Genomic DNA, 25000 nt, shown 5'->3' on the forward strand with positions numbered 1-25000 from the left:
TGTGCTGTAAAGTGTAGCACCTTACTTGATAATATGACATCATGAGAGGATAATTGTTAGAATATATTGGCTAAAATTAAAATAATCTGACATTCAATGCTGTTGCACTAAGGAAAATTGAAAGAGCTTCAGACATGTTATGATTTTAAGCAGTCACAATGCATGACATTGTGGTGCAGTGTTTGAATACCAGAAATATCGCCTTCTGACTTCGTCACTGAACATTGTTGCTACGACGTTGCATCTAGTTGGCTTAGATTGACTGTAGTTGGAGGAAGCAGCTATAGTATAGTATGGCTAGATCTAATTATACATTAATATTAATAAACAATAGGATAGGTATGTAGTGCAAAGATGGATATGCTTCTAGTGTAATAAATTGTGTTTTCCAGCTGTTTCTCAACAACAATCCATTGGCATTTCATCCTTATCATCGAAGTCTAACAGCGGGTCATCTGTCTTCTCACATAAATCCTGAAGCAGTAAGAATATATTGTCTACATATGTAACTACGTACAGCTAGCATGTACATGGTTAATGTCTGCGATGCTACACACATTGTGTCCATTGTTGTTTTTATGGCTACAGCTGCATTGCATTGGTGGCTAATTTTTTATCTATGTACATCAGATCATTTCTTTTCTGCTCAAATAATTACTGTTCAATCAAGACACAGTCAGTGTACCCATGGCTTACAATTACTGTATTTTTTGAATTTTAATGAATTTGATAAAAGTAGGTTTTAGACAGTGTTTTATGACTCTCAAGGTTGTCCCAATGCCAATGTCTTCTCAATGCATATTTGAGAGAAAACTCTGGTCACGATGTTAATTAGTGCAAAGTGTTAATAGAGGGGTGAACACTATCATAATGTTTGTAAGCTAGGGTAGATGTAGTCTACTAAATACAACAACAGTGCCAAAGCTTTTCATCACACTCTCACATGAAATGAGGATGGTATAGGATGGTATACAGTGGCAGAGAAACTAGCTCAGCTGGAAGTGGCAGCAACTGAAGGTGTGACAATGCTGTCTTGTCCAACAGTATCGCTCCAAGTAGGCTGTCAGAATGGTGGAAACCATCTGATGCACTTATGGCTTCCACAGAATGGCGACTGGAACTATGGGGACAGTTTAACACTCAGCTGAGGAACAAGATGACCAAGAAGAGACAGATGATGAACAGTATTTATGGTACATAGTTATCTGTGACATCAATGGGAGCAGAAGATGATAATAAAGTCAGACCTCATTATTCCAACACCCGATGATCTGACTTGACGGACGTACACGTGAAACCAATTTACATGGTCATGTGTAGTTGTTACCAATGATCCAAACGTATTGCATTGCTGTGGCAGTATGCAACTTGTGGACATGCCTTGCATGCTTTACAGAGTGTATTGATACATGTAAACGAGTTGCTTCTGATCTAGATTTCCTTGGATGGAAAAAGGCTGACAGATTTAGAGAAACACGTATGGATAATAGATTAACTTCTATAATCTTAAGCTGTTTACTTGACATTTTGATATGTTCTTAGTATCTTCCCAAGCCCGACAGATATGGTGTTCCTTCTCCTGCTACTGATTCATTGTATCTTACAGCTGGAGGTTCATCACTCACTGTGCCAAGGGATGCAGGAAAGTCTCCACAGAAGCTAACTCCATTGTCGAAAGTAGTCAAATGTTTGTGGTTGGTCATAGAATAGTGATGTGTGTAATTTTCATTGTGTTTGCAGAACAAAGGAAAAGAAAGAGAAGCTTCAATACATGAAGAGGATTTCACACGATTTGAAAATGGAGAACAATCAAGTACGTTTTGTATCTTATCTGATGACTCTGACATGGTTGTCTTGTTCTGTTGCTAAATTTTATGAGATGAATTCACTGATTTTAGTTTGATCCGGCTGTTTGGGTTTTACATTTAGGAGTAAGGACAAAACTCGTGTTTGATGACAATGACAGTGCAGCAAATCGTAAACGAGAACAGGTAGAAATGCTACGTAAAGAAGTTGGAGATGGTAAGTGATGTGTGTGGGTGTGGGTGGTAGAATTGAATGGCAATGAAGCCTTAGTGACTGCAAAAGCAATTCTTAGCATATGAGAAGTCTTCTGCTAATAACAACAATTATTTATGCAACCGTTATTGAATTTGATGTTTGTTGTGGTATATACACCGTCAATCTTAGTCACTTATTGGGTGCAACATGTAAAGAACATGATATCTCAAGTTACTGTCATACAGTTGGTTTGCCATAATAACATAATTCTTAATGTCTTGCTAATACACATTTTCTAACATTTGCTAACGATCTTAAATCGCACTAAAGCAGTAACTACTAGCATAGTGTTGATGTGATACACAAAACAGTGCAAAAGTTTAGTTGCTTGCTACAGCTACAGTACCAATACTTCAACCAGATCTGGCTTTCTGACACTTGTGAGCTTAATAGAAAGACATCATTGGTTGATTGTACCCTTTTGATTTCACACCAAAGGTGAATAGATGTACACATTTGGCAATGTAGCAAACAGATATGCTATGACAATTTGCACTTTAAAGTATCAGAGCTAGAACTTAGGTTTTTGAACATACATATGCATTGTTCTAATTGCAGTCTAGAGGACAGAGCCAACCTAGGTAGCATTGTTGTCATCATAGATGTTCTGTGAATGTACAGAGTGGCTTGTTTCATATCAAGAAAGGAACAAAAAACCGGAAGAGGATGCTGCCAATGCTTCTGGCAGTGCTGTTTCAATCAGTAAAGGTCATCTGTTTTAGCAATAACTATCTGCTCTTGTAGTATAAGTGGAATTTTTGTCTCTACAGTTGGCAGTGACATAAACCGTTGTGAAGAATTTCAGAAGCAGCCAAAGCCATCAAGTGTTTTTGACAAAGATGACGACGAGCAAGATGGTTAGTGCACATGTCATTCTAAGAGCTATTTCTAGTTAGAAGTTTCATGCATAATAGAAGTTTCATAGAAGTTTCATGAACGTAAAGTTAGACCAATACATTATTGCTTGAGTGGGCCTCATCACTTGCAGTGTAGTGTACTAGGAATGTGAGTGATACACTAGATTCTGTGGACATAACTTATCAGTCATAAACTTGTTACGTTCTCTGATAACTTACTGAGCGTGTACACAGAACAGAGGAAATACTAATTAATTAATGAGGAAACAAATTTGTTAAACATTTGTCACGTGCGTTTAGCTGGCTGTTGTCAGCCTGCTGATTTCCATCAATGTGTACAAGTTTAGGACCGACTGCTTCATTTGCTAGAAATATAAATCTATTATCTCGACATTCGGAACTAATGTCTAAGTGTCTGTCAAGTAAATACATGTATCAAGATACTAGCTGCTTGAATTTAGTTGATACTAACAGATCATATGAAAGTTAATCAATTAATTAAGTACTCTGTATCAATGTTTGCCATGGTTTTAAGTTGGTATGTTAGTGGGAGTTTTATTGTTGTAGGTGTGAATGATGGTGTGTGCCAAGAAGTATTTACTGTGTGGCTGGAAGACTCTGATGATGAAAATCTTGATGAGGAGACATCTTGTTTTGTGTGTGTCACTGACAGATTTGTTGTTGAGAAAGACAATTCTGCCAAAGTGAGTTTGCACATCTACAATTGGTGTTATTGATGTCGTGAAACAACAACACAACAAATGATGTGCCTGCATGTGCACACACATGCATGCACACACACACACACACACACACACACACACACACACACACACACACACACACACACACACACACACACACACACACACACACACACACACACACCAGATACATGCATGCACATACGCGCACACATGCATGCGCTTGTACTTCTGCATTTGCTCTAGTTTTGTACTTCTAACTTAGGAAATCGACAGGCTTGATCGCAACTGCCTCCAAAAAGCTGTTTTTGAGCCTGGAAGTATCGAGGATGGAGACACAACTAGAAATCGGTATTTTAGTGACGAGAACACTCTTTCTGTCTTGTACTTAATCTGTTACAATTTGCAGCCCAATGGTTCGGTTAGAGTTTGATCATACAAGACGAGATCGTCGCAAACGCCATTACTTTCTGGAGACTAAAGAACAATGTGAAAAGTTAATAAGCATTCTTCAGGCGAGCATCAACGCCAATACAGCTGTTCAATTGATTTGGCCAAAATACGAGGTTTTACACAGTTTAGTGCTGGTGCTGCTGCATGTAAGTTTGTCACTGTTGTTGTAGTGTTTGAAATGTTCAACTGGTTTTAAGCACAGTTCACATAACAACAGTGACAGTTCTGTTCTTCCACATTGCCCGCGCTGTAACAGTGACCATGTTGTTGGTCGAGGCTTAGGTGGTGGAGGATCATCAGTGACACAACAGCCATCTATTTCGCGACAGTCAACTCCTGTACCATTTATAGAACTCATTCGTGAGTCAACACCAGTAATGTTTGACTCGCAATCAATTGCATCAGTAGGAGAAATTAGTAAACCATCCAGATACGACAGTCACGCTGCAAACATGGTGCTTGGTGAACAGCCAGCAGCAATAATAACCACCGAGTTGGTTGAAGATTTGGACAAGTGAGATGATAGTTGTGATTATACAGACAGATAAAGTATCACATTCATTGTTCCTCAGAAAAATTTCTACACACTGTGATTGTCATTTTTAATTAAGCCCAGTTCACAGTATTGACGCTAACTGCCTTGACGCAGGTGGCATCCTTTAATGTTGAAGCTGACGCTGATGCTGGAACAGGATTCATTTCTATTCCAGCGTCAGGGTCAGTGTTGGCATCAGTGTCGTACTGTGAACCGGGCTTGAAGGACTGGATACTGAAGCTATAAACAACATGTTGCTAATTAGTAGATTGCATGATAGGTGATGCTACTATTAAAACATTACCAGGAAAATTGGAGTTTGCAGGATTTATAGTGGTACAATAATAAATTATACATTTTTCAAGTTGTATTTTACTCATTCTCATTACAGTGTACATACGTGTATTATGTAGCTAACCATTGCTACAACTGATAACAATCAAGGTTTCATATATAATTAAGAAATATATCTAGACTACTCTACAATAACTTCTTAACCACTACCAGACGGCAGTATTTTGAAGCCAGTCGTTAGCATGATGGTGTAACCATTGAGTTGACATTCTGTATTGTTAATTAATCACGGAAGTGGCAACATACAACTAATTGTTGTAATGTTTCAGATCATGTTCATCGTCTTTCATTGACAACGTAGACGAGTACGTCTCTATGTTGTTTAAAAACTGTACGTTGTCTGCTAACTTGTAGTTGTCATCTACTAGAATTAAATCAACCGACAGCAGCAACAGCTCACCAGCGATGCAAAAACATAACATGTTACCTACGAAACATCATCGATCCTTGAGTCAGCCATGGAACGGCTTGGTGGTCAATAAAGGCATCTTAAGGTGCAAGAGCGAGGACGATGTGGGACTACATTGTACACCAGACAGTGTGAACGAAGAAACTATTGCTGCAAGTAGCTGGAGTAATTCGATACGTGTAGCATATGAGAGAGAGTCTTCACGAACAGGGTTTCGAAGTCATTCTACCAGTCGCACAGCTAGTTTGGATTCTCTTCTGGGTGGTAGCTCACCAAACACATCACGTAAATTTTCATCAAGTGTTAAGACTACGACTACGTCAGCAGTATCTGAGACAGCAAACTCATCGAGGAATGGTTTGAGTTCGTTGTGGATGGAAATAGATAGCAACAACTGTACAGATATTCATCACCGCTTAAAACTTTATTACGACTTGCAACTGTTAACAGAAGACAGTGAACAGTTTGACAGCCATTTCAAGGTATGTGTGTTTAGTTTTTTCTGATCACAAGTTTATTTGTGTTTGTTTGGTGGTTGTAGTGTGATGTGGTGTTGTGTAACAAGGCAGACGAGCAGTCAGGTTTGGTCATATTATCGAATCGTCGCTGCTTCCTTTGCACATGCAGTGAGCTGCCACACTCTTTGTAAGTCAATGCACAGTTTATGACCGTTAGTCACTACCTTGACTATGTGGGACATTGGGCAACCACCTGCTGTAGTCAGACCTCTCAACTTTTCTCTGCACCAAATCATGAGACTGTTCTTAAACGACGACGCCTATTAAACGTATCCAAAGTAGGCGTGCCAAAAATGACCACACACACCTACCATACTCAAAATGCTTGGTCATTTAGGCCGGAATAAAAAACTGCGTAGTCCTCTGATTCCAGTCTAGGTAGTTGGATAATATCTTGTTCTGCCGAGGGTACGGCTTTTCCTTTGGTGTCACTCATTAGCAGATTTTAGCACAAAACAGCCGGGAAACAAGCCTCCCTTTATGTTTTTGTGCACCAAAGCTTTACCTTGAACAACCAAACGTTACTTTTACTGCAGATAGATACCCCAGATACAAGCAAGCAGAGCCATATATTTAGAGTCTAGTTCAAAGAATTTGCTGTGTCCGGAAAGATGGGTTTAATGGGTCTGCACAAAGCAATTGTCACAGTGTCTCATGGTGGGCTTGTCACTAGAAAAGGACTGGCAAATGTGAGAATTGGGCGCAAATTGTGAGATCGTGAGACATGCTCGTAAATCATGAGTCTCACGGTGACATCGTGAGAGTTGAGAGGTCTGTAAGATGCAAAGAAGTGCTGCCAGTCTTGTTTGAAAGTGTATTTTGCATTGTGAATGAATGACGTTAATAATAGTCTTATTACATTTAGTGAGGACTGGAGTTGGATCAGAGTGAACGGCCGCTACTCGTTTGACAGTTTAAGGATAGTCACCGTTGGCCTGGGGAAGCAGGTAATATATCACTGAAGCAAAACATTCCCATAATTTGTATTGGAATTGTGTTAGTCAATACGACTTGAGTTCAAATCTTCAAGCAGTGTTTACGTGTTGCTGTTTAAAGACGCAATGAGGTCAAGTATTTTCATAAATCGTCTAGCAGGTGGGTGACATTCAGGTCTAATCAATAAAACAAATCTATAAATATTATTGATTAATAATTTTTTATTCTAAATTTGTTAATAGCTACTGTGCCAAATTCTTTCCGGTAACAGTTGTGGCTATGTATGACTGTTGGTGTTTATTGGTTGCAGCGTGTGCTCGAGCCGACATTCCTATGGCTGAGGTTTGCCCATTGACTCAATATAATCTCAGGTTAGCACTCAACTTGATTGAATTCTACGTTATACCGATATCTCAGTGGTTGGTGCATCAACTAGAACTCTGACACTGGGTTGGGGCGATCTGGAATCTCTGAAAGCAATGGTAGATTGTTTGCGAGCTAATATGAATTATTGACGTATGCTAACCTTATGTTATATAGGCGTGTGATATTAGGAGTGTACTCTTGGATTCTACTGATCTTATACAAGACAAGAGACAACACGGCATTGTGTATCGGCAGTCAACGGCCGGTTCAGATTTGGTTTCGTGGCTTTGCTCTAGAAACGTAGCACCTGACAAACCAAAAGTAATTTTACACATATACAAGATACATGTGTGCATAAGTATGTCGTATTGTATATACTGATATAGTGTTTACAACACACAAAACCCGGTATGAAACTCATATGAAGATATATATGCATGCAATCAATACATTTATTGTGCTTATGCCATGCTAATCGTTACATTATAAGTTAATGCTTAACCAAAGACAACTTTTGGCTCGAGTATCCAGTCAGTCGTCCCCCCCCCCCACAGGAGCAACATTGGTTGTATGGTTAATGCTTTGCTTGTTCTAGGCATGTGCTTTGGTGCAACAGTTAGTCGACATTAAGGCATTGTGTCATCATGTTATACATCAAGACGAAGATGCAGATTCTGCTGGACTTTTCAGTTTCAGTGCCGTAAGCTGTCACAGTGCTCCCTCTATTTGCATCTATACACTTGTATGTGTAATTGTCAGGAATTGGGTGGAAAAGATGACCCATTTGAGCTCTTTGTTTTGTGTCACAGGATCATTGATGAAGGTTTATAACATTGCGATCCATTCAATTTTCATTGAGCGATTGCATTCACCCTAAATGTGTGGTTTGTACTTTCAGAGTGTCAAGGGACGGTGGCATTTATGGTAACAACTACTGATGTGTATTTGCTGCAGCAGAATTTTCACCAACCCGAGCCAAATATGACTGATGATTTGTTGCAACAATTTTCTGCACCACAATTTATAACAACTGCTGAAGAACAGATTTCGAATATCAGTGAACTGGTATTGTAGAGTCTTATTCTGAAGTTGATTGGGGTCTCTGATGTTAGGGGGTGTCCTCTGTAGATTGTTTACAAGTCTCACCCTCTCAGATTGTCATTTGGATTCTTTGAGGTGAGACATTTGCTGGCACCAGTTTTTTGTCACAACTGAATGTGGTGGTGGTGGCGGCGGTGGTGGTGGTGGTGGTGGTGGTGGTGGTGGTGGTGGTGTGTGTGTGTGTGTGTGTGTGTGTGTGTGTGTGTGTGTGTGTGTGTGTGTGAGTGAGTGAGTGTGTACGTGTGTGCATGTGTGTGTGTGTGTGTGTGTGTGTGTGTGTGTGTGTGTGTGTGTGTGTGTGTGTGCAGTGGATACATTATTCACAAATTTATAATTTTTGGCAGCCATTCACATTTGTCCCATAGCTTTAATAGCCACAACCAAATGCTACATTACATCTCTGATTAGTGATTAGTGGTTCCTGGATTCAAAGTAAATCGCAAATTTGTCTTTGAAATCATTAGTACGTCATGAATGGTATTGAAATGGAAACGCTGTGATGTGTAGTATTGATCATATAATGTTATGATAGTTTGGTATTATTAAAAGCCACTGAATGTAATGCCTAAGTTTTGGTGAGTGCATGTTTAACTGTCACTAGCTGTTGTTGCCACCGGGAAAAGTAAACAATAACATATTAATTAAAGCCACAATTGCCATGCAGAACCCATACATGCGTCTTGTCTTCCTATTCTAGAGTGAAGAAAGCAGAGTGTGGGACTTGCAGTTAGAGACAGTGATTACGATGGAAATACTGATATCAACGGTGTCGAGGCTGTGGCAACGTGAGTTCGAAGTACCACTGGAAGTAACAGAACTACCTTAACCGAACGAATAAGTAATTTGATACTCAACAAGAGCAATGGCATGAACAAGCCTTATTTTGCCTGCATGCAAAATGGAATGTACATATATATACTAACTATATTTGGGTGTGGTCCGTGCCAGTCAGTGAATACTTTCAAATTAAATATTGTTATACTGTTATATCTATTTCTTAATTAATTAAGTTTGTATTGGTTCTATTTGCAATCCTTATGATTGCTTGCTTGGAGACGACACGAGTCAACGTGCCTGGAACCAACCAAGGCCATGAAAGTAATCAATTGAGCAGACATTCTATGTCAGGATCAGAAACTAATATTCCGTTGTTATTCCCTCATTTCCATGGACGCATTCTGCCCACTGCAGTACAAATATTTCTTTGCATCTTATGTTTCCCTTTCCATGAGGTCCTCATGCAACGAGTGTGTGAAATTTCTTTGAAGACAAGCTAAAGACAATAATTATTAACCAACATACTATGAGCTAGGTAGGCACTAGCCCCAGTTTTTGAGGGTGTGGTTCGTTAAAATTATTATTCAATAATTGTATGTAATATCGGGTTGTTTGAGAATCAAGCAGTCCTGAAACATTTACATGTTACGCGTAAGCTATGAGAGTGTAAATACATAAGCCTAGCACTGCCAGCAGTTCCTCGAGGTCGCAAGCCGTATATTTCTCATCATGTTGACAACTAAACAACTGAAAAGTAGCATGATGATCTTGTGGCGCAATTTGCTGCTCTCTACCTTGCTCTAGAATCTAGATAACTCATTTAATACAATTTCAGCATAAAGTATAGGTCTATTTCATTAATTACTTACTCATGTAGTGACAGCTAATTTTAATAAGAAATTGATAATACAGTGCTCATAATGACGTCACTTATTCAGCTTTATTTATGAGCTCCCCACTTTGAGACCCACGTGACGGCCTTGTATTAACAAATCACAGGCCTACGGAATGGAAACCAGCTATAGCTGAAGGCTTCCTGTATTGTAGTCAGACATACTCAGTGTGACTATAGTAATTAGCTCAAATTTCCAAATGCAATTCTTGCTACATTGATCACAAAAGCAGAGATGCAACCATTTATGGTTACAAACGAGCAGCTGAAACCGCCACGAACATGGTTTGTTATATATACATATAAGTAGAAAATACAACTATCCACACGAACAATGCTAGTCTATTACGGTCCATAGACGCAGTTCAGTGATCGTAGAGCGGCCAACGTGATTTGTCTCATAACCTAGCAGTCACACACAACAAGACAAATTAAACCTACTACGGCAGTCATCATGAAAAAGTATATCAATACATAAATAACAATTAGCTACTATTATGTTAGAAAGTGAGAATGACAATTGTAATAAATTAATTTATAGGTATAATCATGTATGATGTGCTCTGTATGGATATCTGATATCAATACCTGTGGCTGACAGTACTCTTCTAGCCAGTTGAAAATGCTTGATGACAGTGTATCGAAGTGAGACACTGATACAGTCGTGTTGAACGTCTGGAATTGTGTGTCCATGATTGTACGGAACTAAGGAAAATGGTTACCAAGTGTGACAAGAAAAAATGTGTAGAAACATGATTGACTAACCAGATCGAATTTGGTTTGATCGGGGACCTGGTGATGACTGTGTGACGGCTATAAACCAAAGTGAATTGAAACGACTATAGAGTGAAATTTTTCTAACACACGCATGTGCACACACACATGCACGCACACACACACACACACACACACACACACACACACACACACACACACACACACACACACACACACACAATCCACTAACAGTTTGTGCATGATTTGCACGCCGTACCTGTGATTTGTGGGCTTGTGCTATCTGCTCATAGTTCCTAAAACATGCAGCATCTCTATACCTACAAACTAATCCAACAAACCCAACCATACGCTTTCATAATCTGCAACGCGGTCACTTCCTTTCTCAACTGTCCCAACTCGTCTTCCAGCTGAGTATTCTGCTGTTGAAGAAAACTGATGTATTCGATAGCTACAGCACAAGCACGGCACAATAATGCTATTCAGTCTATCAGCATGGCAACGTAAACGTGCCCACCTTTGTGCAATACAACTGCCTTGCTTACTTTCTGAGCAGCAGGACTTTGGTCAGTACATGTCGGAACAACAGTTTGTAACTCGTCATATCCTTTCTAAAAGCAGATCAATTATGCCAATAAGACTGCCTAAATCGAAATGGATGCATCTTATTCAAACATCATATATCGGTCTATTGATACGGAGAGTGATGGTGTACAGCCGTCTGTCATTTCTATTAAAAATTTGATAAAAATAAAAATTTTGAAGAAGTAGCTTTGCGATATCTGTGAGAAAAGTTGAGTTTTTGATAACATCACTGGCCTGATGTGCATTAGGTGAATCGGTAAGAGCTGGATAACTAAAATCACATGGACATTTACATGCATCCATAGTTATCAACAAATGACAGATACAGTATACTCATCGTTACACACAGAACACATCACACCATTTGTCTTCTGTCCATCTGTCAATTTCATTTATTGAAACACAAACTCCATGTTACATTTCTAACACTAAATGTAAACTAGCTACTGAGTTCAGCTTCAGTTGTCTGTCTGTCTGTCTGTCTGTCTGTCTGTCTGTCTGTCTGTCATCATATATTTTCGAACACAAGACTATATTACATTTCAGAAAAATAGTAAGCACTTAAGTTCAAATGTACCTTGTCCATAATCTACACACTACTCTTCACTATGAATGAGCTATAAACTACAAGCATGCAGCAACCCAGAGACAATCAGTGACTAAAAAGCTGGGTGCAGTAGGATACGAGCTTGTTGACACAATCACTGCCAAGTGTGAAACTCTTCTTCGGAAGGACTTTGGCGTTACACTTCCGTAGTTGTACTGAGTAGTCAATAAACTGTCTGTCTGTCTGTCTGTCTCTGTCTGTCTCTCAGTGCATGTCTGTGTGCATGCCTGTCTGTCTCTCTGTCTCTCTGTGCATGTCTGTGCATGTCTGTGTGCATGTCTGTCTGTCTGTCTGTCTGTGTGCATGTCTGTCTCCCTGTCTGTCTGTGTGCATGTCTGTCTGCCTGTCTGTCTGTCTGTTAGCATGTCTGTCTGTCCGTCGGCATGTCTGTCTGTCTGTCTGTCTTTGTGCATGTTTGTCTGTCTCTGTCTGTGTGCATGTCTGTCTGTCTATCTGTCTGTCTATCTGTCTGACTGTCTGTGTTTGTCTGTCTGTCTGTGTGCATGTTTGTCTGTCTGTCTGTCTGTCTGCCTGTCTCTGTCTGTGTGCATGTCTGTCTGTCTATCTGTCTGTGTCTGTCTGTCTGTTTGCCTGTCTGTGTGCATGTCTGTCTGTCTTGTCTGTCTGTGTGCATGTCTGTCTGTCTATCTGTCTGTCTGTCTTGTCTGTCTGTCTGTCTGTCTTTCTGTCTGTCTGTCTATCTGTCTGTGTGTGTGTGACAATTACATCGTTAAAATTCTAGCAAATTGGATTCTGAAAATGCTAAGAATTTGGCATTTTCAGATTGCCGTTGTACAGTATATTATGATCCTCTTTGTCTAATCGTAACTAGACTTTGTCACTGTATTGTTTGTCGTGCCTTTTTAGTTTTGAATACTGGCAATACCGGCACACCTTAATTTGATCGCGTCGCCTTTGTTCTGCAACAGTGTGAGCCATTCGTCTTGCTCGCTTTCTGTCTGTTCTTGTGTCACCAAGGAATTCGTCATCGTCGTCATCATTAGCATCTGGCTCAAACATAATGCCCCGCATTGCTATGAACAAGTAAACGAGTTACATACCTACACACACACACACACACACACACACACACACACACACACACACACACACACACACACACACACACACACACACGCGCACACACACACACACACACACACACACACACACACGCGCGCGCACACACACACACACACACACACACACACACACACGCACACACGCGCACACACACACACACACACACACACACACACACACACACACACACACACACACACACACACACACACCCGACGTAGCGTTGAAATCCGGCGAACCAATAATAAACGTCGCACCCGTCACATCCGTCGGACTGCCACCAGGAGACGTCGACAGAGCACACACATCACTGTCATCATGCTGAATTCGCCCATCCATCGTCCACGTGACAAATCCCCGCAATGCGCATGCGTCCGCCTTCCTGATCGCATCACTCCACTGTGTCGGTCCAACCTTGTGTCCTCAACAGGTCATCATGAATCCACCCTGCGCTAAATGCAACAAAACCGTGTATCCAGTCGAGAAGCTGAACTGCCTCGACAAGGTAGGCACGTTCAAACGGTTGTTTGGCGACACGAGCGTTGTGTATCGACATTTTTGCGATTTTGCTCGTAGATATGGCACAAGGCGTGCTTCCGATGCTCGCAGTGTAATCTCAAGCTGACGATGGCTACGTACAAGGGCTACAATAAGATGCCGTACTGCAGAACGTGAGATATGTCGATTAGTTGTGCTTGGTTCTCTTGCAGCGCCGTCGGTGGCCGCCTGTCTGCATCGCCTACTGCGTGTAGCGACAGGTCGCGCGCGTTTTCTGTGGCGACGGTCAGTAGTTGGCCGGCGTCGAGTGGGCGCGTCCATTTAAGGAATTCTTGTCATTCCCGGATGTGATGTGGGGTCTAACAATAGACCACCTCTGAGGACGGTATTGATCTGTAGATGGTCTGACTATTTGATAAAACTCTGATTCATGAGGAATAGGGTGGGTGTAATATTCTATACTGTATATTTGTATACATGCGGTGTTGCAGCTCAGTGACTCTCGTATACTGAACTAGTGAAACTGATATGTTGGCAGCGGTCAGTTGCCACTCGTTTGCATTGCCTGTTTGCATCGCCTGCTGCGTGTAACAACAGGGTGCTCACATTTTTTGTAACGACAGTTTGTAGTTGGCCAGCGTCGAGTGGACTGGACGCATTCATGTAAGGAATTTGCATCATGTGGATGTACAATGGAACCTCTCCAATAATACAGATACACCCCTTGATTTGTAGGTGGTATGATAAGTTGATATAAACTTTGATTCGTGAAGAATAGAGTGGGTGTATTTTCGTGTTGTGTTAAGGTGTGAAACTCTTTCCTGCTACTTGATGTCGTTGCAAAGTGGGTGGTAGATCGTTGCCTTTTTGCAAGCATGCTTTGCCTTTTGAGTAGCTAGAGTCCATGCATGAGCCACCGAGTGATGTGTAAGGTGATTCTTTGTTCTCGTACAGCAACATGGTGGTCTATTGATCGAGGACTTGCATAATTAGTTCATTCTGTAAGGAGGTGGTGGTTGTCCTGAGTGTTTGAATGATGGATTAGTGTACACTGGTGTAGTCACAGAGTTGCTTGTGGTCAAACGTCTTACCAACGATATTTCAGAAATATAACAAACCTTCAGTTAGTCGTCATGTGGCACAGCAGTTGAATGCAGGGACTGTTTTTGTACTTTAATTAAGCATATGTTGAATGTCATGCTATAAATCTGTGGTGTCAATTTGTGTGGCGTGTGTGAGAGGCATTTGGTTAAGCCAGCAGGTTTATTTACTTTGTAATCGGTTGCTTGTCATGAAGAGAGACTTGCTATGTACAAGAACCAATCCATCAGACGAAACGTCACGTTACTATTGACTATATTAAAGGTCATTGCAATAGAGAAATGGACACAAGTCAGATAGGGTCACGATTGCAGGTGAACATAGTCTCGAAAAAGGACAACACTAAGCTTGAAATATTGGAACAACCGATGGAATGCCAATTACATGTTTTAGTACTGCGTCGATAAGATATTGTATTGCATTTTCATTTGCCGTGTTACTGTGCATAACAGCGCATGCGCTTATACGTGAAATCAGGCTCTTTCAGGAATAAGACAGTTTGTTAGAGATACAAGCACATGCACCTCTAAGTGAACAACTGAAGGTACTATAAGTCTGATTGAGTGTTGTATTGACTGTAATTATGTTTAGACTATGAAACGTACTACTCTAGGTAGCTTGTTGTGTAAAACGCTAATGTCTTCATCAGTAACGTCAGTCTCAAAGTATCCGTTGTTGTTGCTGTAGTCATCACTGTCTTTATCATTGACACCCCTGGAACTGTCCACTTTTAGATACGGAACCCTGATGTGGTCAAAAGTGTATGTAACAAAAGTTTTTTTGACTGCAATTGACTATACCACGTCCTCGGACTTCCTTATATGTTCAAGTCCTCAACAGGACTTCCCTATAACATATCTGTTTATAGATTTCCAACACTGTCTATTCACTCTGCTACTTGGAGATAGCTGGCCGATAAACCTCATAAACAAGTGCATGCGCTAGTACCCGAGGTATAGGCGCAATGGTTTGTAACACTCACTTATAGGTGCATACGGTAACTAAAGTTAGTTACTGTGAAGTACTATCTGGGCAAATTGTCTGTGTCGTGATTAAATTGTTTGTTTGGTAGTTTTGAGGTAGTGAACACGTTCTCACAATCAGTAATGGTTTGTTTTGCATTGTAGACATTACCCGACGACTAAGCACACTGAGGTGGCTAGTTCTGTTCAGGGAGATGCTGCAAAGAAGTCTCAGAGGATGGCCAGCAATGTGAGCTCTGAAAACGTGGTAGTTATGTGTATTCGGAATGATTCCTTCTTACATTCAGATTGATTACAAAAGCCAGCATGAGGCTAGTCTGAAGAATTTCACTCAGACAGCTGACACTGTGTCAAGCCGTCATGCTACTTCTGCTCAGAAACAGGCCAGTGGCTATAGAAGTGCTGAACACGGTATGTTTAATATGTTGTACTTTCACCAAGTAGTTAAGATTTACTTTAACATTTGTTGCAAGTGTAATTAAGCATGGCTTTATCAAATTTTTCAAGAATTGATGACATGAGGATTGAAAAAGTGGTCAACAAATTTTTTGTCAAAAATGTCGTCAATTTTTGACAAATCGAGTTAGTGTGATAAGGTGGAGTCGTATGATAAGTATGTGAGGTGATCAGTTTTGAGTGGATTGTATAGGGTTTACGTGTGTAGGATAGATGAACTTGTGTGTTGGGCAGGAATGTTGAGTTATATTACACAACTGGAAATGCATGTGTATTCGTTTTGGGTGTGGGTGCTAATAGACAGCAATACTTGCAATGAGGTCAAGCGCATGCAGTGTGAGAGACACATGACTGTGAATACAGAATGAGCCAATGCGACTGAACCAATCATGATATAGTATCTATTATGTCACTACAACTATTACTAGGTGGGTGTTTTACCAGATGCTACACACACAAATTATACACGTATTAGGTGTATGGGCCAGGATAAGGATTCAATGTCTTTAGTCTATTGGAACCTATTGTTATGGTATAGTTATGTGATAAATTGTCACCAGAGGGGATGCCACCAGTGATCTCAAATATTGTAATTGCTTTCCAATTCATTTACAGTTTCTACCAAAGTAATGCATTTGTACTAAGACAGGAAATCACTGTGGCTTGTTATTAGCTGGCAGTACTGTATGCATACTCTACTGTTTTTTCATAGTTTTGTGATGCACATGGAGGTATGGAATCGTAGCATGTAGTAGTGAGCTTTTTTTTCTAAACAAACATGTGCAATTTATTATAAACTTTCATATCCAAAGTGAACGCCAACTGAGAGCAGAATGAGGAGGAAGTGGCAGTGCTAATTGATGTGTGAAGATATACAACATAAGGAAGTGTAGACTGTACAGGGGGTCGGGTTGTGTCTAAGAAAGCTCTAGTTTAGTCTAGCAGAGTAAACATGTAGGATATACATCACACAACTAGCTGATTGTACTACAGTAAGTCTATATATTATTCGGTGTGATGTGTCACCTGACAGTGTGCTGTTTGGGGCGGAAGTAGTGGTCATTGGTATGTTCACTTGTGACACATGTAGCTTTCTGAGCTGCAACATTCCTTATGTTACTGATTACTTACTTATGATGGAAGGTCTCCGAAATACTATAAATCCCCAGAAATTTTCATTCTCATACATTTTAGTACTTGTGCCCATGAAGAAAAATTTCATACGGGACATCGGTACTGTACTTTACGCAAATTCAAGTGCATCTATCTATAAGTTTTAGTATTCATGTTATTTTGGTACAACCAGGTATCTGTACGAAAATGAATAAAATTTCATGAGTATGAAAACTTATTGATTTACAGTAATTCATTATTGTATGCGATGTTGCTACCTACATCATAAATGAGGTCGCTTGGCAGGTGGGTTGACGATATCTACTGCTGGCAAAATAAGTTAACTGGAACTTTTTGTTATCACATTGCAAGTTATACACTAGACGCATGATTTAGAAAGTTGTTATTTTATTATGCATACATTGATATTAAATACAGTTAAAATTGGTTTTAGCTTAATTAATTAATATCTACACTTGCACGTCTCCTTGTGTTTCTAAGGTAAGGCACATACTCGTATCTACTAGAATAGGTGTCTTCTGTAAGGAGCTGTGATTTATAGCCATTTATGGTGCAAACCTTCGTGGATGTCGTATTGATTAAGTATATGCACTAGTTGTGTTCATTGTTGCTCTTGTACAGTGTACTTTCATGATCAGCAGGGAACACTAATTTGTTCAGGTGCTAGAATCAACAACAAAGAGTCGATCAAATTTAACAGTAACTTGCTGACGTAATGGAAGGGATGTAATGCATACACACCACACTTTCAAACATACGTAGCAACTCTGTTTGCTGTGGTAATAAAACTGTCTATGCGTTCGTGTCTTGCTTTCGAATGATTCTCGTCAACTTGCACATGAGTGAGTCAGCTTTGGGCTTAAACGATCCTTGACGAAGTTACATGCACTTTTAAGTTTTATTTTTTGCTGAGGAAATAGATAGATTACTTAACACCAGTAGTGAGTTTTCTTAACTAAAGGTTTGTTCTCTACATTGTTTTGACTTGTTTAGAGTCTTACCAGCCGTCATACCAAGGATCTAGGGAAGATCATGGTCGTAGGGAAGATCATGGTCGTAGATACGTGGAAGAGCCTCAGTATGAACCCGAGCCAGAACCCGTTCCACAACCAAGCTCGAAATCACAGGTATGTGTCTATGTATCATTTCTGTGTGTACGGTGAGGTTGGCAGTCAATGTTACAAAAGATATGCTACAGTAAGGTGGCAGTTTTTAAGATGATATGAGTACATCATAGTGATACTGGGGTAGGCCGTTTTTGGGAAGGGTGATCAAAGTACTTTGCTAATTTTAGTTTGAGTTACCATGATGTCAGTATGGAGTTAGACGCAGTAGACGTAAACTGTTAGTTAGCATCCCTAGAGCTGAGACACTGGTTGTCATTTCTGGTATTCCGGCTGATCTATTTGTCACCACTCTCTGTGTTCAGTACATGTTATGTAACACATTTTCACTATACCATAAAGACGTTGTTGTTACTATCAGTACAGTACAGCGTACGCTTGCCTCGGAGTGTGTAAATGCTGAAGGCGATTTTGTTGACATTTAGGGGCCTCGCTACGTTGCCGTTTATGATTACACTGCAAGTGATGATGATGAGGTCTCGTTCAATAGTGGCGACTTCATTGTGAATGTGGAGACAATTGATGATGGTTGGATGACCGGAACAGTGGAAAGCACCGGCGAAACCGGCATGCTTCCATCCAACTATGTCGAGGCTGTCTAAATTGGTAACTGACAGAAAATGTGGCAACTCTTGCGTGGCGCTCACGTTGGTGACGGTAGAATATTATGAAATAGTTTGTGCAGGGTTTGATTTGGACGTTTTCACATGTTTATGGCATTTATGTAACCTTGCTCGCATTCATGTGCATGTGCTTGCTTTGATACTGGATGCATGATTTCTCCAATTTGTGCGCACGGATGGAGGAATAATGGCAGTAGGGTGTTCAGTCACTGAGTGTGTTGCTTTTTCTGTTGAACGTGCTTTAGGACTTGTAGCACTGGCGTAGGCGTGGTCCTCAAGTTTGGATGGACTCACCAATCACACTGCAAAGTCATGCCCATTTTTCTCTTTTTTTACTTTCTGGATGTCTGGATGTCAGTCATTGCTGGGCAAGTGTGATGCGATGTGAACTTGTCACAACTTATTCAACACTGACTTCTACTGAAATCCTGATGTGTTCCATCGAACAGACAGTTAGTGTCGTCCACACCACTGTTTGGTAACATGAGGGAAATGTGGCGCTTCTACTTGACACGCCTGCAAAGACTGGGAAGGCCCCAGCTCCCTATTCCAATGCTACGCCAGTGCTTGTTGTGAGTATGTTCTTGTTAGCAGGATGCATTTAGAGTTGCAGTGGCCCACATGATGGGTACTGTACCATTTGGGATGCACACCTCGTCTAATCCGGAAAATCAGTCCAAGCAAAGATGTTTATTAATGAGTTAAGAGTACAGTAATGTGACATACTTACCAACAAAAACAAGACTACTCCAAAGACAAGTTACAGTGTATGTATGTGTATATATATATATATATATATATATATATATATATATATATATATATATATATATATATATATATATATATATATGTATGTATGTATGTATGTATATGTATGTATGTATGTATGTATGTATGTATGAAATTTGCATACATTATCTACATAGGTGACAGAGATGCCAACAGAAATGTGAACGTCAAAAATATTTACGAGGCTCACAAATAATATTTACTGCGTAAAGTCAAATGAGTCACGAAATTGTGCTATACTAATTGAAGTCAGTCGTGTGATTTGATCACTTGCCTACTTTTCTATGAAGTGAAAAGGCAGCGAGAGCTAGACATACAACCTAAAACAAACGTTCAAGCACCAGTAAATCTTAATCTGTATTGTAGTAGAGTCCCGGATCCCGGTGGAACACTATATTTTGAACGGCTTTGTTCCATCAGTTCTGCACCACCTGTTTTCTACTATAGTGGAGTGCCGCATTTGACATTGAAATCGAGACCTTACCATATACAGTCGAACCTCTCTAATCTGAATTACCTTGGGCGCTTTGTATACCCAGATCCTATTGGGCAGCCTGATCCGAGTTGCGGTTATCTAGTTTCATCAAATGCTCGTATCTGACTATTTTAAATCTCGACTGTCCCATACAGTATCTAGAAGTACATGTAGTCCTAGCCTCGAACTCTAGTCTGGACCAAGTCGATACTAAAATGATTTCGGAAGTATTTATCAGTAGTGTGCTAAATGGTGTCTACCAGCGTAGGATCGTTTTACCTAGATCAACATATCATTTGTAAATGCCATGAGATCTCACGAACAAAGAAGAGACGTCTGCCGTGTTTGCGGCGATATCTTGGTGGACGGCATGAAACCACGACTCTTTGATTCTTTGGCAGACCGCTAGCTAGCCTAACCGCTCGACTAGCGAGACTACCGCTCGACCAGTTGTCAAAGGTGATGGTCTGGCGACGCTGCTGTGCATGTCCTCTCACCGCAAGCTTGAAAATATTGAAGAACTGAAGCTGAAACTAAAACTAAGATGTGTGTGTGCAGACTCTAATCATTGTTCTGGCATGCAGAGTTCAGTCATTGTTCTGGCGTGCACTTAGCCGCCCACGAGGATTTCACACGCGCACAATCAGTGCTAGTGCACTTAGTATAACCAATTATTGCTAAGCCAATCAGAATTTACAACCGAGATTCGGGTTGTAGAAGCTGATTGGCTTAGAAGAGCTATTTCCGAAATCATTTTAGTATCGACTTGGTCCAGACTGGAGTTCGCGCCCTTCGCGCGCTCTCTGGTCTGGAAGTTCGAGGCTAATGTAGTCCTAGCCTCGTACCCAGGCCCTCTTGCGCGCCCGGAGAAGAGGGCCTGGTACACGTTGTATTCGCATGCGCGCATAAATTAGAAGGAAATCGTGGTAATACATGCACGCATGCGGAACCGACGTTGTTTAGAATCTCGAGCCGATAATGTCGCGCGCAGTAAGACCCAATTTGGCAAATGGTGGATGAAGGCAGAGCTTCTGGTTTTGATATGGTGTTGCACTACGCTCTAGGCAAGCTTAAGCTGTGTAATGTAGAGCTGAAGGAGCAGCAGCGTGTTGTCGTAGAGCACATCTACAACGGAAACGACGTCTGCAGCTGGCTTCCTACAGGATACGGTAAATCGCTGTGCTATCAACATACACCGTATAGGGTTGACTGCAAGCTAGAGAAATGTGGTGAAGAAGATTGTGGATATGTCGTCATTGTCGCGATCGTGTCTCCTATAGTATTGCTGATGATAGAACAAGTCAAAGATTACGCGAACGCGGAGTTTCACTTGACCTTGGGTCTAGATCTAGGGCTTCATCACTACTGAACACGGAAGCTGTTTCACTGTCGATTGCGCGCGACATTATCGGCTCGAGATTCTAAACAACGTCGGTTCCGCATGCGTGCATATATTACCACTATTTCCTTCTAATTTATGCGCGCATGCGAATACAACGTGTACCAGGCCCTCTTCTCCGGGCGCGCAAGAGGGCCTGGGTACGAGGCTAATGTAGTCCTAGCCTCGTACCCAGGCCCTCTTGCGCGCCCGGAGAAGAGGGCCTGGTACACGTTGTATTCGCATGCGCGCATAAATTAGAAGGAAATCGTGGTAATACATGCACGCATGCGGAACCGACGTTGTTTAGAATCTCGAGCCGATAATGTCGCGCGCAGTAAGACCCAATTTGGCAAATGGTGGATGAAGGCAGAGCTTCTGGTTTTGATATGGTGTTGCACTACGCTCTAGGCAAGCTTAAGCTGTGTAATGTAGAGCTGAAGGAGAAGCAGCGTGTTGTCGTAGAGCACATCTACAACGGAAACGACGTCTGCAGCTGGCTTCCTACAGGATACGGTAAATCGCTGTGCTATCAACATACACCGTATAGGGTTGACTGCAAGCTAGAGAAATGTGGTGAAGAAGATTGTGGATATGTCGTCATTGTCGCGATCGTGTCTCCTATAGTATTGCTGATGATAGAACAAGTCAAAGATTACGCGAACGCGGAGTTTCACTTGACCTTGGGTCTAGATCTAGGGCTTCATCACTACTGAACACGGAAGCTGTTTCACTGTCGATTGCGCGCGACATTATCGGCTCGAGATTCTAAACAACGTCGGTTCCGCATGCGTGCATATATTACCACTATTTCCTTCTAATTTATGCGCGCATGCGAATACAACGTGTACCAGGCCCTCTTCTCCGGGCGCGCAAGAGGGCCTGGGTACGAGGCTAATGTAGTCCTTGCAGCGGTGTCTTGACATGTGTAGAGATACGTAAATGCGCCAGTGGTCTGGGTGTCCCAGGCAACGTCTGGACCTCCAAGGCTACACGTTTTGTCATTTTTGGTAATCCAAACAACTTCACTAATCCGAACAGGGCTTGGCACAGGCTGTTCAGATTAGCGAGGTTCGACTGTATACATTTGCAGAGATTTTTTGTTCAGCAAGTCTTCGATCTGGCATCAGTTTAGCTAAGTATTACATTTCGGACATGCTCAATATAAGAGACACGCCTATTACAACATACAGAGAAATACTATGTTATCGCCCAACTATGGAACACTAAACGTGTCTCATAATAAAGTCACGTTTCGGTGTTCCTAACATGCCGATTACCATACTCACAAAGCAGGTATATTTCCACACCGTGTAGCTAAGCAAACTTTTGTAATAATTCATTCCCAGTGGTTGAATGTGCCGTGCTCAGTGCAAAGTGTACAGTGTAACAAGACTTAGGCTGTATCATTAAAGCTATCGCACAATAGCATACTCATGCATGCAAACATGACGAAAATATAGTAGCCCCACAAACAGAGGATAGCATAGAGAAGAACCCCATTATTACTATTTGGGATTTCAAGACAGAGAGACGATAAGTTGATGCTGATATATATATATATATATATATATATATATATATATATATATAAACCCACCTACGTGGGTATCTAACACACATTACTCAAAAGAACATGTCTGTACAGTCTAAAGCCAGTCTATGCCATATCATTATATATATATATATATATATATATATATATATATATATATATATATATATATATATATTATTTTATATATATATATATTTTTTATATTTATATTCTTATTGCAGATAACAACTACCCGTCCCCTGCCAAAGTTGGCAAATCCCAAAAGTCAAACTCAGTGTCAAATCGCAAACTAGTGCAAATCATACGTGCGTTAAACTGAAATAAGCGAACTGAAAGCTGTTGCAGTAAGTTACTGACTGCCCTACTAAAACTTATTCTGCTCTTTGCTGTGGTCTTGGACGCGATAACCTTCAAAGTGGCAAGACTGGAAGACGTCCACAAACCAAAAGACTCCACTATTATTGGGTAGAAGTAACCTCCTGCCGCATTGACTTCGCTGTCGTGTCGATGGTTTTTCTCTTCTTCACCAGCCATTGCAGCGGCTCCAGCAGAAATGGCGGATCTAGCGACGTACGCTGGCTGCATGGTGTTTCTTATCGAAACGTCGAAATAACCTGGTCGTCCATCAGCGAAATCTGGATGAAAGATATCGCCAGGGCGGCTATTGCTGTCTGGACCACAACGTTGCTCGAGCTGAGCGCCTTCGTTATCCACCAGTAATGCGTAATATATGATGTCCCTCAGTGCATCGTGGCGTTTAGAACGTAAAGAACCGTGACCACATCCAAGAAGATGATCGCCAAAGCAATCAATTACACGCCCACAGGAACAACGTATTGATTGTGAAGGAGAAATAATCGGAATTCCAAGCCATAGCTTCAGAGCAACTGTAAATTCATGCGGAGCCATGGATAGGCCTAACTTAACGTTTGGAATGGCCCGTAACCATGCTGCAGCATGAACTGACGACTCTGTGTTGAGACGTGCCTTGTCTCGAAGACTGCTTGTGTCTTTAAGGGTGGAGAGCAATGCGTCATCCAGCTGCCTCTGTAATACACGTTGAGACTCACCAGACGAGTTATTAGGATGACCGTCCGCGCCGTAACTAGCCAGAACTTGTCTATAGCGGACAAGGGCGTTTTCTTCACCTGGGATGGATATCGGCGTACAAGGTGATTCGACAAACATTGGTGACGTTGGAACTAACACATGTGTAGGCAACTTCTTGTTCTGGACTAGAAGGCGTGCTGAAAGCTCCCGAGAAGCTTGACAGCTACCAAGAAAAGCGGCAGCCGAAGTTGTAGCTGCCTGTCTCAACCCCAGGCCTCCCATGCGCATTGGTAGAGTAGCTTGCTGCCAAGAAGCATCAGGCACAGAAGTCTTAGTTATAAGTTCTAGAGAACGTCGTGTCCCGGTGTCAAAGCGTGTCCAATGGTGAACGGGCAAGATACTGTAGTGTAAAGATAGGTATGTGGACACGTCACGTGCAATCTTTGTTGCGAGGTCCCGGATGTGCCGAATGAATTCGAATCTTGCTCTTCGCGCTTGTTTCGATAGAAATCGACACACTCCCCGTGTAGCGCTTGCTGCAGAAAACGTGTAGGTTGGATTCGGTGCAAATGCAATCAGAATTTGGAGAGAAACGAAAGCGCTAGAAGAGTAAGTTTCGTTGGCAAGAGATATTGGATTGCTCGAAGCTTTGCGAAGGACGACGATGCATACGGTCTACACGGGAGTAGTGTGGGCGTGTGTTCGAATAAACGGGAATGTGTAGCGGTTGCGTTATCGAGAAATTTTACGCGGGGGTCGACCCCTCGAGAGGGGACCCGGTGCATAATTTTTTTAATTGTTTTACGCAAACCTTCCTCTGTGTGTGCTGAGTGTGCGTGCCGATTTCGGTTGCGA

The 25000-nt window shown here is 41.3% G+C and overlaps 4 protein-coding genes across 4 annotated transcripts in view; 2 read left to right on the plus strand and 2 right to left on the minus strand.

The window, feature by feature from the left end:
- The window catches only part of LOC134195024 (serine/threonine-protein kinase 11-interacting protein-like), a 15748-nt gene extending 6467 nt beyond the window's left edge, over positions 1-9281 (plus strand). The window contains exons 10-33 of the mRNA XM_062664020.1: positions 393-482; positions 1436-1477; positions 1543-1677; positions 1741-1813; positions 1930-2022; positions 2683-2769; positions 2832-2918; positions 3486-3622; positions 3888-3973; positions 4032-4188; positions 4246-4589; positions 5234-5269; positions 5333-5855; positions 5915-6018; positions 6757-6838; positions 6893-6986; positions 7138-7198; positions 7264-7309; positions 7368-7514; positions 7789-7893; positions 7953-8016; positions 8092-8258; positions 8322-8369; positions 8992-9281. Coding sequence (XP_062520004.1) covers positions 393-482; positions 1436-1477; positions 1543-1677; positions 1741-1813; positions 1930-2022; positions 2683-2769; positions 2832-2918; positions 3486-3622; positions 3888-3973; positions 4032-4188; positions 4246-4589; positions 5234-5269; positions 5333-5855; positions 5915-6018; positions 6757-6838; positions 6893-6986; positions 7138-7198; positions 7264-7309; positions 7368-7514; positions 7789-7893; positions 7953-8016; positions 8092-8258; positions 8322-8369; positions 8992-9120 — 2937 coding nt within the window. The 3' untranslated portion in view covers positions 9121-9281. The remainder of the gene's footprint in view (positions 1-392; positions 483-1435; positions 1478-1542; positions 1678-1740; positions 1814-1929; positions 2023-2682; positions 2770-2831; positions 2919-3485; positions 3623-3887; positions 3974-4031; positions 4189-4245; positions 4590-5233; positions 5270-5332; positions 5856-5914; positions 6019-6756; positions 6839-6892; positions 6987-7137; positions 7199-7263; positions 7310-7367; positions 7515-7788; positions 7894-7952; positions 8017-8091; positions 8259-8321; positions 8370-8991) is intronic.
- Positions 9282-10140: 859 nt separating this feature from the next.
- Positions 10141-13396, minus strand: LOC134194867 (max-like protein X). Its single transcript, XM_062663847.1, has 8 exons — positions 13186-13396; positions 12785-12924; positions 11216-11309; positions 11050-11149; positions 10958-10994; positions 10729-10776; positions 10552-10668; positions 10141-10368 (listed from the first exon to the last, which is right to left on the minus strand). The coding sequence occupies exons 1-8, from the start codon at positions 13310-13312 to the stop codon at positions 10309-10311; spliced, it is 723 nt and encodes a 240-aa protein (XP_062519831.1). The 5' UTR covers positions 13313-13396; the 3' UTR covers positions 10141-10308.
- Positions 13339-19101, plus strand: LOC134194868 (LIM and SH3 domain protein 1-like). Its single transcript, XM_062663848.1, has 6 exons — positions 13339-13478; positions 13550-13644; positions 15700-15784; positions 15843-15966; positions 18139-18272; positions 18695-19101. Exons 1-6 carry the CDS (start codon positions 13410-13412, stop codon positions 18869-18871), a joined length of 684 nt encoding a protein of 227 aa, XP_062519832.1. The 5' UTR covers positions 13339-13409; the 3' UTR covers positions 18872-19101.
- Positions 19102-22679: 3578 nt separating this feature from the next.
- LOC134194576 (uncharacterized) lies at positions 22680-24511 on the minus strand. The gene is made up of 2 exons (XM_062663519.1): positions 23539-24511; positions 22680-22714 (listed from the first exon to the last, which is right to left on the minus strand). Exons 1-2 carry the CDS (start codon positions 24431-24433, stop codon positions 22680-22682), a joined length of 930 nt encoding a protein of 309 aa, XP_062519503.1. The 5' UTR covers positions 24434-24511.
- Between the last annotated feature and the right edge of the window lie 489 nt (positions 24512-25000).

This window comes from Corticium candelabrum, chromosome 19, assembly GCF_963422355.1.
Source record: "Corticium candelabrum chromosome 19, ooCorCand1.1, whole genome shotgun sequence".
NCBI classification, from domain to species: domain Eukaryota; kingdom Metazoa; phylum Porifera; class Homoscleromorpha; order Homosclerophorida; family Plakinidae; genus Corticium; species Corticium candelabrum.